Source organism: Carcharhinus amblyrhynchos, chromosome 3 (assembly GCF_965287045.1).
Source record: "Carcharhinus amblyrhynchos chromosome 3, sCarAmb.v2.hapA, whole genome shotgun sequence".
Classification (NCBI taxonomy): domain Eukaryota; kingdom Metazoa; phylum Chordata; class Chondrichthyes; order Carcharhiniformes; family Carcharhinidae; genus Carcharhinus; species Carcharhinus amblyrhynchos.
In genome coordinates, this window is record NC_137326.1 from 28089907 (window position 1) to 28105573 (window position 15667).

The 15667-nt window shown below is 42.5% G+C and overlaps 1 protein-coding gene across 2 annotated transcripts in view; it reads left to right on the forward strand.

The window, feature by feature from the left end:
* cacna2d3a (calcium channel, voltage-dependent, alpha 2/delta subunit 3a) overlaps window positions 1-15667 on the forward strand; it is a 776701-nt gene that overhangs the window by 675563 nt on the left and 85471 nt on the right. For both annotated transcript variants that reach the window (XM_080182611.1, XM_080182617.1), the window contains 2 exons: window positions 5991-6066; window positions 9199-9251. In XM_080182611.1, the coding sequence (XP_080038737.1) occupies window positions 5991-6066; window positions 9199-9251 (129 nt within the window). The remainder of the gene's footprint in view (window positions 1-5990; window positions 6067-9198; window positions 9252-15667) is intronic.

Sequence of the window (15667 nt, forward strand, 5' to 3'; positions counted from 1 at the left end):
TCTCCAAGAATCTCTAAAGCAGACTGTCTTGAGATCTCTGTGAGAGCCTAGTTGTACCCAGTCAGGTCACCTTACCTATCAATCAACTCAATCAAGTCCCACTCTGAAATATTCCAGGGGAAAACACAAAACCTGCATTTGTTCAGATCAAAACAAGTACTGCATCAATTAAAATCAATTATGTTCTCTGCACTGATGAATCCAGACAAAACAGCTCTAATAAAATGGAAGGGACTAGTAAATACATTTAGCAACAGACACATGACTGAAATACATTGCTTAAAGACATAGTATTGTAGGAAGAGAAGGGATGCCCCTTTGGGCTCTGCAAGGAATACGTGGGCCTCCCAAGTTTAAGTCTGCCCTCTTCTCTTCAGAACCAGTGGGAAAACCTCAGCACCAACCCACAGCCAGGACCCATGCAATTTACAACCTTGATATCACCCTGATCAGCTTTGGACACAAAACTATTCAGAAGTTCAAAAAAGGCTTGTGATCTAACATAGGACGAAAATATTAGATGATAATAAAATACTGGAGACAAGATAGATTTGTTTCATTATGCTTATTTGAAGTCAGTCTAACCAAGCAGTATTTGTGTAAACAAACAAATCGGCAAAGTGCCTCTCTTCTCGACAGATGTTTTCTTTTATATATCGGCACCATATTATTTCATATATTATGATTTACCTTTCCAAAGACTACAGAAAAACCCTTCCCAAGAGGGATAGTACACCACTTACACAGAGGATACCATTGTGATTCTGATATGGGCCTTTCAGGGCTGTAACTGGAGTAGGAAACTGATTGCAGAGATTTCAACATGAAATGCAGATTTTTCCCAAAAAATGGCTGGATTCAGGTTCGGACTGAAAACCAACTGAAAACCAAAAGGTTTTCTCTCCAGATCTTCAGCCAAAAAACTCAGGAGGACATGTTTACACCATTACACTTGAGGGGTGGGGCTTAAAGACACCATCATGGCCAGCTCCATAGAGATCAGGGTGCCTTTTTGAAGAGTGCCTGATCTCTACAGTAAGAAACAGGCCCCCTTCCCCACCTACCCAACAAACATCGGGGCTCCCCCTCATCCATTATCACTGGCAATCTCCCCCTGCCTTATCCATTCTCACTGGTAATCTCCCCCCTCCCTATCCACTCTCACCGGTATTCTCCCACCTCCCATCATCATTATTGCCACAATCTCCCCCGCCCTATCCACTCTCACTGGTTAAAATCCCCCCTCCCATCATCCATTAATGCCACAATCTCCCCTCCTGCCCTATTCCATCCCACTGGTAATCTCCTCCCCGATCCCTGACTCCCACATCATCCATTATCACTGACAATCTCCCCCCGCCCTATACATTTTCATTGTTAAACCTCCCCCTATCCATTATTGCTGGCAATCTTGCCCCCCTCCCACTGTCACCATGTCCCTTGCCAGGGTAAAAAGTCTGACAACACCAGGTTTTAGTCCAACCGATTTATTTGAGAATATACTCACAAGCTTTCGAGGGGACTGCCTCTTCGTCAGATGAACGGAGAGTTCGTACCAGGGAGCAGGGTAATGCCTTGCCATGTCCCTGACCACCCAGTCGCTACACTGGCCTCCGTGCTCCCAGAATGATCATCTCGAATGCTGGAACGTAAAAGTGATTCCTGTTGGTGCGACATTACTTCAACTCAGGGGAACATCTGACATCCCCAGGGGGTACAGCACTATGCCGTTCGGGCATATCTAAATCGATGCAAGTTGATCGTGATCTGGTTCATGCCCTCGCTGGGCATTAAGCTGATTACATAGCTGGCAGAAGATAGGAAAGATCTCATTGTGAGATCTCCCCTGGTGCCAATCCCGTTATCGCCCCCTCACAAATGTTAGTAGCCATACAGTGATTTACATTTGTGTCAAACGAGCCTGGAAAATCCCAGTCAAAGTTGCAGGAAAGATGGGTGCGGATTTGGGAGATGACAATATTAAGGACTTTGGAGAGGAAGAGGAGTTTTGGAGTTTGTGCTGTTGGTTGAAGCAGAGCTGCAGGTGACCAAAACTGAATAAAAGATAAATTAAATTACTGCGGATGCTGGAATCTGAAACCAAAATAGAAAACGCTGGAAAATCTCAACAGGTCTGCCACCATCTGTAAGGAGAGAAAAGAGCTGATGTTTTGAGTCCAGGTGACCTTTTGTCAAGACAGAACAAATGGGAGATATTTATACTGCGGTGGGGGGGTGGGGGGATGCAAATTAAAGATGAGTCATAGCCACAGAAACCAGGGGAAAAGGCTGCTAATGGCTGTCCACAGAGAGAATAAAGGGTGTGAATGGCCAATTGGCAAAGAAGCTGAAATCAGTAAGTTAGCTGTGATAGATGAAAATATGGGGTGGGGGGAGGTATTGGGTGGGAGGGAGAATGGATGGGAGAGAAGTAAAATTTAGAAAAAGGGGGAAAGGGGAAGCAAAGGGGGAAAAAAGGTAAGGAAAAAGGGGATAAAGAGTGGGGATAAGAAAAATGAAAGATAATAAAGAACTTTACTGAATATGGGAGTAATGAAAGGAGAGTAGCAGTAGTTGCAGAGAGAGAACTATTTAGAAAGTCCTGTATGTTATTTTTCACCTACTTCAAATTTGAGCAGAAATGACAATAAAAATCACATTTCATTGGTGTGAAATCTCCCATTTTTGTGTCTTGAATGATAGTGTGATGGGAAGAAGTAACAAGTAATTGAACAAAAAAGAACATAAGAACATAAGAGCAGGAGTAGGCCATCTAGCCCTTCGAGCCTGCCCCGCCATTCAATAAGATCATGGCTGATCTGTCGTGGCTCAGTTCCACATTCCCGCCCTCTCCCCATAACCCTTAATCCCCTTGCTTATCAAAAACCCATCAACCCGCGTCTTAAAAACATTTAGCGAGGCAGCCTCCACCACTTCAACAGGCAGAGAATTCCAGAGATTCACCACCCTTTGAGTGAAGAAGTTCCTCCTCAACTCCGTTCTAAACCGCCCCCCCCTTTATCTTGAGGCTGTGCCCCCTAGTCCTACTGCCCTTTTTGAGCAGGAAGAGTCTCTCCACCTCTAGCCTATCCATCCCATTCATCATCTTATATGTCTCAATGAGATCTCCCCTCATTCTTCTAAACTCTAACGAGTACAAGCCTAGTTTATTCAGCCTCTCCTCATAGCTCAACCCCCTCAACTCCGGCATCAGCCTAGTAAACCTCCTCTGCACTCCCTCCAAGGCCAAAATATCCTTGCGTAAGTGCGGCGACCAAAACTGCACACAGTACTCCAGCTGCGGCCTCACCAGTGCCCTATACAGCTGCAGCAAGACCTCCCTACTTTTATATTCAATCCCCCTCACTATGAAGGCCAGCATCCCATTAGCCTTCCTGACCACCTGCTGCACCTGCAGGCTGGGTTTTTGCGACTCATGCACAAGGACCCCGAGGTCCCTCTGCACCGTCGCCTGCTGCAGTTTTTCGCCATGTAAGTAATAGTCCTTCCTACCATTATTCCTACCAAAGTGGACCACCTCGCACTTGCCAACATTAAATTCCATTTGCCAGTTCCTGGCCCATTCGCCCAGCCTATCTAGATCCTTCTGCAGACTCTCCACACTCTCCGCGCAATTTGCCGTTCCACCAATCTTGGTGTCATCAGCAAATTTCGACACCATACACTCGGTTCCCTCCTCCAGATCATCTATATAAATGGTAAATAGCTGAGGCCCCAGCACCGACCCCTGGGGCACTCCACTAGTCAAGAAGAAAGTATGAATAGGAGTCAATGATGGAAGCTTCACACTAACAAATAACTACCTTTCCTTGACAAATCACTTCTAATGTCCATAGAATAAAACATCACCTGAGCAGTTGTCTTTTCATAAGGGAGCAACACCTTGAAACTTATACTGACCGGCCTAGATTTTCAGGGCAGTGACAAAACAACAAAACTCCCTTTTATCCTTGAGGAAAATGGTCCACAAAGATAAAGCAATCCCTGGGACTGTGATTTCCCCTTTCCCGCCTGTCTGTTTGAATTTGATGCCAAGTCAATGGGATCTCCACATCGCCAAAAACAGTGATGTCAACAAGCAGGGTAAACAGCCAATCACATTGAAATATTCTGTTAGACAGCCAGCCAGGAAGTAAAATGCATTGAACTTTTCACTTTGAATTAAAATTTTAGAAACAGCAAAACAAATGTTTGGATTATGCACATTGGGATTAGAGCAGAAACTAAAATATAATGAACCATCTTTTCTTTGTATATACATGTTTGAAAAATAAGTGAATTTTCTTCATCATACTGGAGGGGTTTTTCACAAAAATAGAGTTAGTCTTTTGGGAATAATGAGGCTGTAATGAATTTAGCATGCTGTTAAAATCCCCATCACACATTCTTTTTCCTGCATTTTCATAGTGAGACTACCCATGAAAATGGAGGAGTTTTCAACAGTTCTGTGATTTTAACTTGGTTGTGGTTTATGCGGGGGGAGAGTTCAACAGTGGGGATGCAATATGGGGACTCAAAGAACAGGATTTTCCAACTGCGCTCACTCCAAGCCCAAAAATTCCCGCTTGAACATGGTCCATCTCTGCTGACTACAATTCCCATGACAGGTGGGACAGGAAAATTCTGCCTAGAGACTCGGAATAGTAATGGTGATGAATACTACAAATTTGTCATCCTGCAAAATATGGCCATTAAGTTGTAGTACATTAGAACCATAGAAAATTGACAGCACAGAAGGAGGCCACTCAGCCCATCTTGTCCATGCTAGCCCAAGGACACCCAGGTGCCCTTTCTAATCCCACCTTCCTGCATTACCTAGTAATGTACTCTGACTGATCCAAGATCAATGGTAAACTTCTGTAATCCCGTTTACTTAGATTACATATAATACACGTTCCACATAAAATCCAGTTGGCCAACACTTTTCTATTTCAGTCTGGTTATTCAGAAATTAGTACATGTTTTAAACTGTGGTTTTCCTTATCTTAGTCAATGCTTAATGGTGAAAGTTCATCAATTCCGTCTCAAAGAACATTGGAATATTTTGTTGTGATAGTATTTTATATTTGTATGATGCCTTGGTCTATTGGTCCGGATTTTGTGGTCAGCAGCAAATTGGTAGTACTCACCACTTGCCTCAAGACAAGCTGCCCACAAAGATCTAGTGATCTCTTTGGTTGCAGATTTCATCTTTCCAATGTCAGTTTCATTCCGGCGCCAGCTCAAGGGGATCTTTAGCATCTGGTGACGTTATCACATAGGCTAAGCAGACAAACACTGAAGAGTTTTTTGACAGCAACCCAGGAAGTACAAAGCACTGATTATCCTTCACTTTTTAATCATTTTACAGACAGCGAATAAAGATTGGGACATACACAGGCGATTAAGGTAGAAGCCGAAATACCAAACAAACTTCAAAAAAAAAGAACTTATTACTTTGAAAATCTATGGAATCATTTTATCATGTTATAGAAATTTGATGTTCCTCCAGTATAACATTACTCTGTCAGAGTCAGAAAGGTTATTTAGTCGCAATGATAACATCATGAGAAACCCAGTTAATTAACAATGCATAAAGGCTTGTACAGCAAGACTAATAGTGTTAAGAATGGATGGTCATGTCGATTCAAGTGATTTCTGAGATTTCCATCATCGAGATTTTCAACAGCACATTCTGTGGAGAAGCTGGGATCATTCAAAGCAACTCCTGGATTTCCAGGTTTAACAATGCACATGTGGACAGCAAAAGCTGCTCTTAGTTCCATAGAGTAATGACGGCAACCTTGATAGTTTTGCCTTCATTAGACCTGCAAATTCCGGGCCTCTGTACTTTGTGTGTTTTCTTCAGTTCCTTTACTTTAAGTTTGTGACGATCTGTTATTGAAATATTGTTTCTTCACTTTGATTTTTAAAATCTTATTCTGTTTCTTTTTTCCTGTTAAGTAGTTTTCTGCTTTTCTTTTTTTTAGAATAACACTTTATGACTACCAAGCCATGTGTAAAGCAACCGTAGACAATAGCGACAGTGCACATAGCTTACTGGATGTAAGTACAGTGAGCGTTACAGTGATGTTCCATATACTGAGATTGATGTGTGAACAGAACAAATCAGAGACTTGGGCCTGGATTTTCATCCGTGAATTGGGTGCACAGAGTCAGGACGATTCCCGGCTCTGCAAACCTGACTTTTAAAAATGACTGCCTGGATGTCAGATTTTCACAGTAAGAAGTCTCACAACACCAGGTTAAAGTCCAGCAGGTTTATTTGGCAGTAAATGCCACTAGCTTTCGGAAAGCTGTTCCTTTGTCAGGTGTAGTATTCAGGGCATGCCCTGTTTGGGATCAGAACTCTCCAGTCACCTGATGAATGAACAGCATTCCGAAAGCTAGTGGTGTTTACTACCAAATAAACCTGTTGGACTTTAACCTGATGTTGTGGGACTTCTTACTGTGTTTACCCCAGTCCAACTCCAGCATCTCCACATCATGTCAGATTTTCAGCCAGAGTTTGGGGGCAGGCTATATTAGAAGTCAGGGAGGGCAACCTTCAAAGTAGTAAGGAGGATGCCATGTGCAGAGGCAGGCTGGACGAAGGCCTACCTTGGGGCTCTATCATTTTGTCCATTTTTTTTAGAAAGGATATGAAACATTCTTCCAGCCCACAGCCCCACAAACTCCACATGCCCCCTCCATGCCAATCCACGCCACCTCATGCCTCGCAACCACTTCAACTCTTCACACTCTCTATTCCAATCTATGCCCTAAACTCATCTCCCTGTGACCTTCATACCTCCTTGCCAACCCGTGCCCATCTACCCACTCCATGACCTTTTAAAGCCCTGAGGCCAAAAGTGCCAGTTCACGCCAGCACATTCCCCCCTCACCCACCACTGTTTGCTCTTACACCTACTATGCCAACTTGCCGAGTATCCGTCATGCGCAGACCTCAAGACCCATGCAGAGATTAGACAAAATGAAGTTCAGTGTCTATTGCAGGCTTCACTATATTGAAAGAAGAACCCTTATTCACAAAATCATTGAATTGTTACAACACAGACAGAGGCCATTTGATCCATTGATTCTCCACTAGCTCACTAAACAAGCAATATGACTTAGTGCCACTCTCCTACCTTTTCCTTCAACCAGTGAACATTGTTTCTATTCAAGTAATCATTTAATGTCTTCCTGAATACCTCAATTGAACCTGCCTCCACCACACTTCCAGGCAAAGTATTCCAGAGTTGAACCACTCATTACATGAAAAAGGTTTCTCTCACATCACATTTACTTCCTTTGCAAATCACTTTAAACCTGTGCCCGCTTCTTGATCTTATTACAGACGGGAACAGTTTCTGCCTAAATCTCCAGCCTCTTATGATTTTGAACACCTCTATCATATAAAATATTTACTGAACTTTTGTTCCTTTAACTACATAAACTCTATAATAATAAACATTTCAGTCAACTGCATAATCTCTCATAGCAACAAGACCTGGAATTCATAACCCCACTTTAATGAGTAAATAACCATTTGGAGCTGTCAATCAAACTATGAAATGGAAGACACCCAACTCTGATAACAAATGATTGTGAAATCAGTCATGCAGCTGTAATTCACCAATGGGGGCCCTCAGGCTTATATTGACAGTGATTTTTTTAACACTCCAGATACTGTTTCAAAAATTTAAAGGACAGGACTTTTAAATTCCTTAATAGCTTGACAGGTGCTTTTGACAGTTCCACTTAACACTTTTGACAAGAATTCTTGACAGTTTTGACAATTGATTTTGACAGGTCTGTCGACAGGTCCAGTGAGCTCAATAGTTAATAAGCTTATACATCTTCTATGCAGATTCATGCCTAATTTTAACAATTCCAAAATGCATCCTACCTCCCCCAAAGAACACCTGACCTTCCCAAAAGAGCACCCTCTCCCTCAAAGGTTTCCTGGGAACAGATCTTGAGGAGTACCTTACCTCTCCAAAGAGGTACACTGGCTTTCCAAAGAAATGCATGGAGTTTAGACCTGTTCTTACCCGGTACACTCTGCGCATTTTGGGTTTCATACTCCTAGATTGTCAAAATCCGACTTCAGCCACCTCACTGAACCATGCATGTGCAGAACAGGAATCATCCCTGCAAAAACAGGAAGTGCTGTGTTTGGGGGCGAGACTTTCAGGCATTTTTGCTGTTTTCACTATGGCTCCATCATGGTGAAAATCCAGGTCTTTGTGTTCTTGTGGGTGCTTATTAGTATTAACCAAATCTGATTAGATTCCAAATATTAAACAATCTAATTTGATCATGGGGAAAAAAACAACTTAATTTTATACAGCATTAGAAAACTGTTGTTCATAGGAAGGTATTGTTGCTGCTAATAGAAGGTATGTATTACATTATTAATTCTGGATGTATCTAATTAATTCCTTACCTGAATGTCCTTCAAATAATATAAGAACATTGAAAGTGTAATGAAACCTTATGCCTTCATTGACTGTGATTTTGTGTACATAATAAAATACCGCGGAATAATTTTAAGGTACGGTGATGCAGTGGTATAGTTATTGGACTAATCTTCTACAGATACGGATTAATAATCAGAGAACATGAGTTAAAATCCTGCATTGGTAACTTCAGAATTTGAATTTAAGTTTGAAAAATGTTTGGAATCACAAAGCTAGTATCAGAAAAAAAATTGCCACGAAGCGATCAATTGTAAAACCGAACTGATTCATTTGTATTTTTAATGAATGGAAGGAAACCTACTGCTTTTATCTAGTCTGATCCATACGTGACTGCTCACATATGCTCTCTGAAGTGGCCGAGTAAACCTTTTGGTTGTATCAAACCACTATATTAAAAGATAAAAAGATAGATATCCACATCCTGAGAATGAATTGTTAAAAATGCATGTAACGGCAATTTCCTTCTGAGCATAACAGAGCAGGAATCAATCAATTTACCCAACAATGTTTTAATGTTTTAGCAACATACTGACCATCTTGTAACGAGTTCCCATTATTAGTGTAATTATTTCACAATTTAGTGCTTTATGTTTAAGATCAAATGAAATCCACATCTTGACATTAATAAATTCTACCAATTTCTGACTTGTCGATACCGTTAGAGAACAGAATGTTTATGCCTGCTTGAACTAATTCAGTTTCTTCTCTGCAGCCTTACTATGTCTTCTTTGCCGCAATAAAGTGGATTATGACCGAACTTATCTTGTAAGTAAACTCTCTTGTCAAATTCCTAAAATTTGGTTTGTTGTTATTCATGTTGATTTCAATGGTTACTAAAGTCAAATAGGAATCCGTACATTAATTGCACACTTTTGTTTTTGCATTTATTTATAAAACTGGAACACAACACTGAGGGCGGGATTTTCCGGCTGCTCTCGCCCCAAGATCGGAAAATCCCACCTCGAGGTCAATGGACCTTTGCCTGATCCGTGTCCCACCCGCTACAATTCCTGTGGTGGGCGGGGCAGGAAAATTCCTCCCCATGAATTTGAGCAGCTTTATATGCCATGCTAATTTGAATTTTTTTGATGCGACGAATGTTTGTTCAAGCTCTTGAATTTGGCAATTAGAGATACAGTTCAGTGTAAAATTGATCCAATGAAGTAATAATTCCATTAACTTTTCTTCTGGGAGATTTCCATAAGGAAGAAAATTAAGAATCCTGTATTTCTGATACATCAGGATCATCATTAATATTCATGTAGTATAATGAACATTTGTTAACATCAGAATAAGCGAGCCCTAGATTCCTACTTTTTAGCTTTGTAGTGGAGGCTTAGCATGGTGGCACAGTGGTTAGCACGACTGCCTCACAGCACCAGGGACCTGGGTTCAATTCCAGCCTCAGGTCACTGTTTGTGTGAAGTTTGCACATTCTTCCCGTGTCTGTGTGGGTTTCCTCTGGGTGCTCCAGTTTCCTCCCACAATCCAAAGATTAGGTTGATTGACCATGCTAAATTAACCCTTAGTGTCAGGAGGGTTAGCAGGGTAAATATGTGGGGTTACAGGAATAGGGCCTGGATGGGATTGTGGTCAGTGCAGACTCGATGGAATGAATAGCCTCCTTCTGTACTGTAACAGTACTATGGCACTATGATTTTTCACAGATTATATCACCATTAAATAATAAAACTGCTAACTGTACTTCATTTCAGAAAGGCAGAGTTTCAATCCTACTGAGTACTGGTGAATACATTTTAGCTCTCAGCTACTGTCAGTTAAAGATTCAAAGTGACATGGCTTTGGGATCTTAATTGTTTATATCACAAAATGATGTCTAAATCAGTCAAGTGCATGGACTGCCTTTAATCCTGGCACCAAAAGACTTCAAGATGCTGACAATATCCGGTGCCCCTTTGGTGAAATTGAAGGTTGCAGTTAGTGTTAGTCGGCACTATACTTAAAAAGAGAATGAAAGCCCAGTGAATCTATTTTTAGTGCAAAATAATGCTCTATCTTTTGTATGTTTAAAGAAGAAACATATAAATTACCTCTCCTTGTGTCTGAGATAAGCTGAACTTTCCCTCTCATTGCCATTTCAAGTCTTTCACAACTCTGCACTCACTGGAGCTGTATGTCCAATCAGCAAGATTCCTTAAGAGCAGATTGGATGTTGACTTCAACTACACAAGGTAGCTAAAATGAGTATCAGCCAGTACAACTATTCTCAGGCTGTATAAATATTCCCTCCTTGTCTGCGACCTATTCATTATTCAGGCCCATCTCAAGCAATTAAGGAAAAGCGACCATCTAAAATTCAAATCATGCCACCTAGTGTAAGAGGTATATTCCTCATTTTCAATAAATAGGACATGGTTTAGTTTCTGATCTCGAAAAAGGAATTAGTACAAGTTGTCTATACATTCAGATTGGGATCAGCACTAATAACAGATCACCAAAATAGCAAGAGGACATTTATTTGAGTTTTTGGGGCATCATGGCTAGCATCATCTTTTCAGATGAGAACACGTAGAATGGGAAATTTGCACAAGGAACATTCAAGGAAGGATGCACCTGTCACCCTGTCAACACCTCCACTTCATCCATGGACTTCAGGAACCGCCGCCACCCTCTCCCCCAAGCCCAATGGACAAAAGGACAATGGAACCCTTCTCTGCCCCCACAGATATTGGAACCTGCCACCAATCGTTCCCTGTGCCAGTCTCCACCCCCCCATTCCCTTGGGCATTGCTCCCCACCCCCCCATTAATTGCCATCCCTGAAGTATATCCCCACCCCCGACAGCCACCCCTACAGAGATTCCCCCACCCCCACATCGCCATCCCTCCAGACTTCCCTCCCACCCCTCATCCCCACCCCCAACTGCTGCCCCGGCAGAGATTCCCCCACCCCTCTCATCTCAATCCCTCCAGACCTCCTCCCATCGCTGCCCTTGCAAACATTCCCCCACCCTCTCATGGCCATCCCTCCAGACTTCCCCCCACCCCTCACCTCCAACAATCTGATCACTGCCCCTGCAGGGATTCCCCCACCCCATCGCCATCCCATCAGACCTCCCCCCATCCCCACCCCTACCCCCAATCGCCACCCCTGCAGAATTCCCCTACCACCACCTTCCTGATCACCAGCCCTGCAGAGATTCCCCCCCCACCGCCCAACAAACGAATGTGTCCCTGGAGCCAGAATGCCATAGCTGAGATTAGCAGAAAAGCAGCATCGAGGTTAAGATTATTGTGATTGTTCAACTTTAGGTGTGAGGATCGCCTTCATGATAGGAATTGTCTTTTCACTGGGGCACTTAGTTGCCATTAGTTAAAACACAACATGCTGCAGCAAAGAAGGATCTCATTCAAATCATTGTGCCTTTGGGACAACTGTTCAACTTGTCTCAATCTCCTGCCCTTTCTCTGTAGTACTACACATTTTCCCCCCATTAGGTATTTATCCTATTCACTTTTGGAAGTTATAGTTGAATCTGCTTCATAAGCCTTTCGGGTAGTGCATTTCAGAACTTGCTGCACCATGTAAACTCTCCTCTCTCACCTCTGGCAATTTTGGCAATGACCTTAAAATTGCCCCCTCCTGTTACCAAACCTTCTGCCAGTGGAGAATTTCTCCTTGCTCAATCAAACAAAACACCCGATGATTTTGAACACCTCTATTAAATCCCCCCTTAATCTTCAATTCTCTAAGGAGAGTAAGCCCAGCTTCTCCAGTATCTGTGTGTAACTGAATTCCTATATTCCTTGGGCATAATGTATACCTGCATTCCAGATATATGGAAAATGCACACTGCTCTGGAGTGCAGACTTATCCCCATCCTCTGACATGTTGATGCAAGGGTTGATGATAACAGACGAATGGGTAAATTGGCAAAAATGCAAAATCCAATCAACCCACCACTAATGCACATACTTGGTCACAGTCGATTTCTGCATGCTTCCAGGAAAGATATTCTGGAGAAAACTCTGTGATTACAATATATTACTGAGACTCCATTCCTCAGATTTAGACAGCCATTTAAATTTAAACGGCATGGCCGGTCAGAAGGTGGGGATAATGCACTTCAGAGCAATGCATTTTCCATACATCTGGAATGCAAATATACGTTATGCCCGAGGAATATAGGAATTCAGTGATTCTAGAGAATCTGGGATTGCTTTCCTCAGAGAAGTAAAGGTTGAGGGGAGATATAACAGATGTGTTAATAATCATCAAGCGTTTTGATAGATTAGATTTGCTTTTAAAGAACAAAGAACAATACAGCACAGGAACAGACCCTTCTGTCCTCCAAGCCTGCGCCGCTCATGCACCCAACTAGACCATTCGTTTGTATCCCTCTATTCCCAGTCTGTTCATGTGGCTGCCTAGATAAGTCTTAAGTGATCCTAGCGTGTCCACCTCAACCACCTTGCTTGGCAAGGTTTGAGAAACCAAGCAGCTAAAGGGATGCAGGCACAGCTTGATCAAGCAGGTAAGTGCTCTCTTAAACACTGCTTTCAGACCAGGAGAAACAGAGGTGCTTTCCCCTTACCCTCAAACAAAATCTTATTCTCCAATCAGCTGAAACGTGACACTAACCTTCTAATTGCTCTTGATCTCCACCCCCGCCCCGCCCAGCCACCGCACCCCCTACCACCCGCCCCCCCACCCCCGCTCCCCATACACCCCATGTCTTCAGTTGCTAGTTTTGCTGCTTTTCAGTTGGCCAGAGTAAATCGAATCAAAATTAAAATAAGGAGTCCTGTCAATGAATCCCTCCGCATTCCTCGCATTCCTAGTTTTCCTCTTTGCAGCCCCTCCCTCTCCTATTCCCCATAAATATTGGGGGCAGCAATTCTGTGCTTCTGCTGCTTTCGCCAGAACCTGGAGTCTAATGTAGAGATCAATCCCACAGTTTACATTAGCGTGACCTCTCCCTGTGCTGTATCATTCTATGATTTGAGTCATAGACATTCAATCAACGTACAGACAGTCTGTAAGATCCAAAGAGGGATCTTGCACATTTATTACATTATGTGACTCATTTATCCTTAAACATTTGTCTCTATTTGCGGCATCTCAATGTAATGATTCATTGGAAATCTGGTTGTTGAGGAATCTGGGCTGTGATCCATGAGGCAACCCAGAACAGAGAGGGATAACTAGTCCCCAGTTAGTGTCATTAGTGTTTTAATTTACAGTGTAAGCTAGCCAAAGCCGTGGATTGTGGCAAGTTTATAACCTCGTTTTTGCAAGGGGCTTTTGCTTTGAACTATAAATGAGGGATGCGTATGCTATGCCATGGACAACAAAGGGCAGCATCAGCCCGCTGTGACGGAAGGTAAGACAACATTGTCACAAAGGTTAGAAGCAACTGAACTGATTTAGTGCAATTCAAATAGATTGCACCTTAAATAAAAGCAGTAAAATAAAATCAGTAATCAGTTTCAGACAGCTTACCCAAATGCCGAGTTGTCTGTCTTGTGTTGTAAACTGCACACAACCATATCAAAAGATTTGATCACAGCGCTGTGATTTTTAAAGCACATGCACAATGAGATGTTGCCATTTTTCTCTGAACCCAGGTGACTTCACTGTGGGCAGATTTCCCAACGAAAATGATCCCAGGTGGACATCATATTTGAAGTACTGAGTTGGCAAAAGTACTTTGCAATCAAGTGCCTTAAGTAATGTTTCCCACCTTGGATCATTTGTGCTGGAAAACCTGCCTACAATAGACTTTGGGCTGGAAACAGAAAGAAGTCAAAAGGTCGTCAGTCATGTGGTGAAAAGAAGCATTGCTGCAAGCTGGAATTCTCTGCAAAACCTTGCACAAGTTTCAAACCATCGTTTAGAAGATTTCCTTTCCATCTAAATTATTGGAGCAACAAATTTTAAAATAGAGTTTTGTTTTCTTTTGATTTGCTCGTTCTGAATGGTGCAGGTTTAAGCAATCCTATTCCTGCCATTCCTACCCAAGGTGCAGAAGATCACAGAGCTGCTATTGTATTACCTCCTTCTCATTGATGCAAGTAGTAAATGTCAGAACAATCACACTAATCAGCAGTCAAACTGACAGCTGAATGAACTGAAGCCAGGAGGTGTGAGCGCCCATCCAGTACGTTGTAGCACAACATTCAAGCTTATTGAAACTTAAATCTCGTTCAGTGCAAAACTACGTATTATTGTAAATCTGCAGGCAGTCCTTCTTTCTGGGTCTCTTTATAAGATTAGTAATGAACCGATTAGGAGCAGATCGGGGTACTGGACCAATATTAACCATCCAGGACTGAAGCTCTACATACACAGCCAGGGATCCAGTCACTGGATTCGCTCTTTACTCAGTTCAGTGCCACGTATTGAGGTGAAATGCACTGTAATTTGGGCCTGCTGGCTGCACACTGCACATACCAGCAGCAAATATCTGTACAAATTGACACTCATTGCAGCATCAAATGGACACATCCCAATTTATTCCTTTCATTAGCGATGTCTTCAATTCAGTGTGAAAGAGAAGTTTGACAGAGCTAATAAAGCTGTCAATCTAAATGTCACTGTCCTATGGCGGCCTTTGTGCTGAGATGGCAGTGAGTTTGTGTCATGGTTATAGTGACTCTGTGTCACGGTTATAGTGTCTCTGTGTCACGGTTATAGTGACTGCATTGCAGATATAGAGACCCTGCCGCGGTTATAGTGACTCTGTCAGAGTTTTAGTGATTCTGTGTTGCGGTAATAGTGACTCTGTGTCACATTTATAGTGACTCTCTGTTGCAGTTATAATGACTCTGTCATGGTTATAATGACTCTATGCTTCAGTTATAGTGAGTCTGTGTCACAGTTGTAGCAGTTATAGTGACTCTGTGTCATTGTTCTATTGACTCTGTGTCATGGTTATATTGACTCTGTTCCGTGGTTATAGTGACTCTGTGTCATGGTTATAGTGACTCTGTGTCGCAGTTATAGTGACTCTAAGTTGTGGTTATAGCGACTCTGTGTCATGATTATTGTGACTCGATGCTGCAGTTATAGTGAGTCTGTGTCACGGTTACAGTGACTCTGTGTCATGGTTATAGCGTGTCTCTGCGATGGTTACAATGACTCTGTGTCGCGGTTGTAGTGACTCTGTGTAGCGGTTATAGTGACTCTGTGTTGTCCTTATAGTGACTCTGTGACATTGT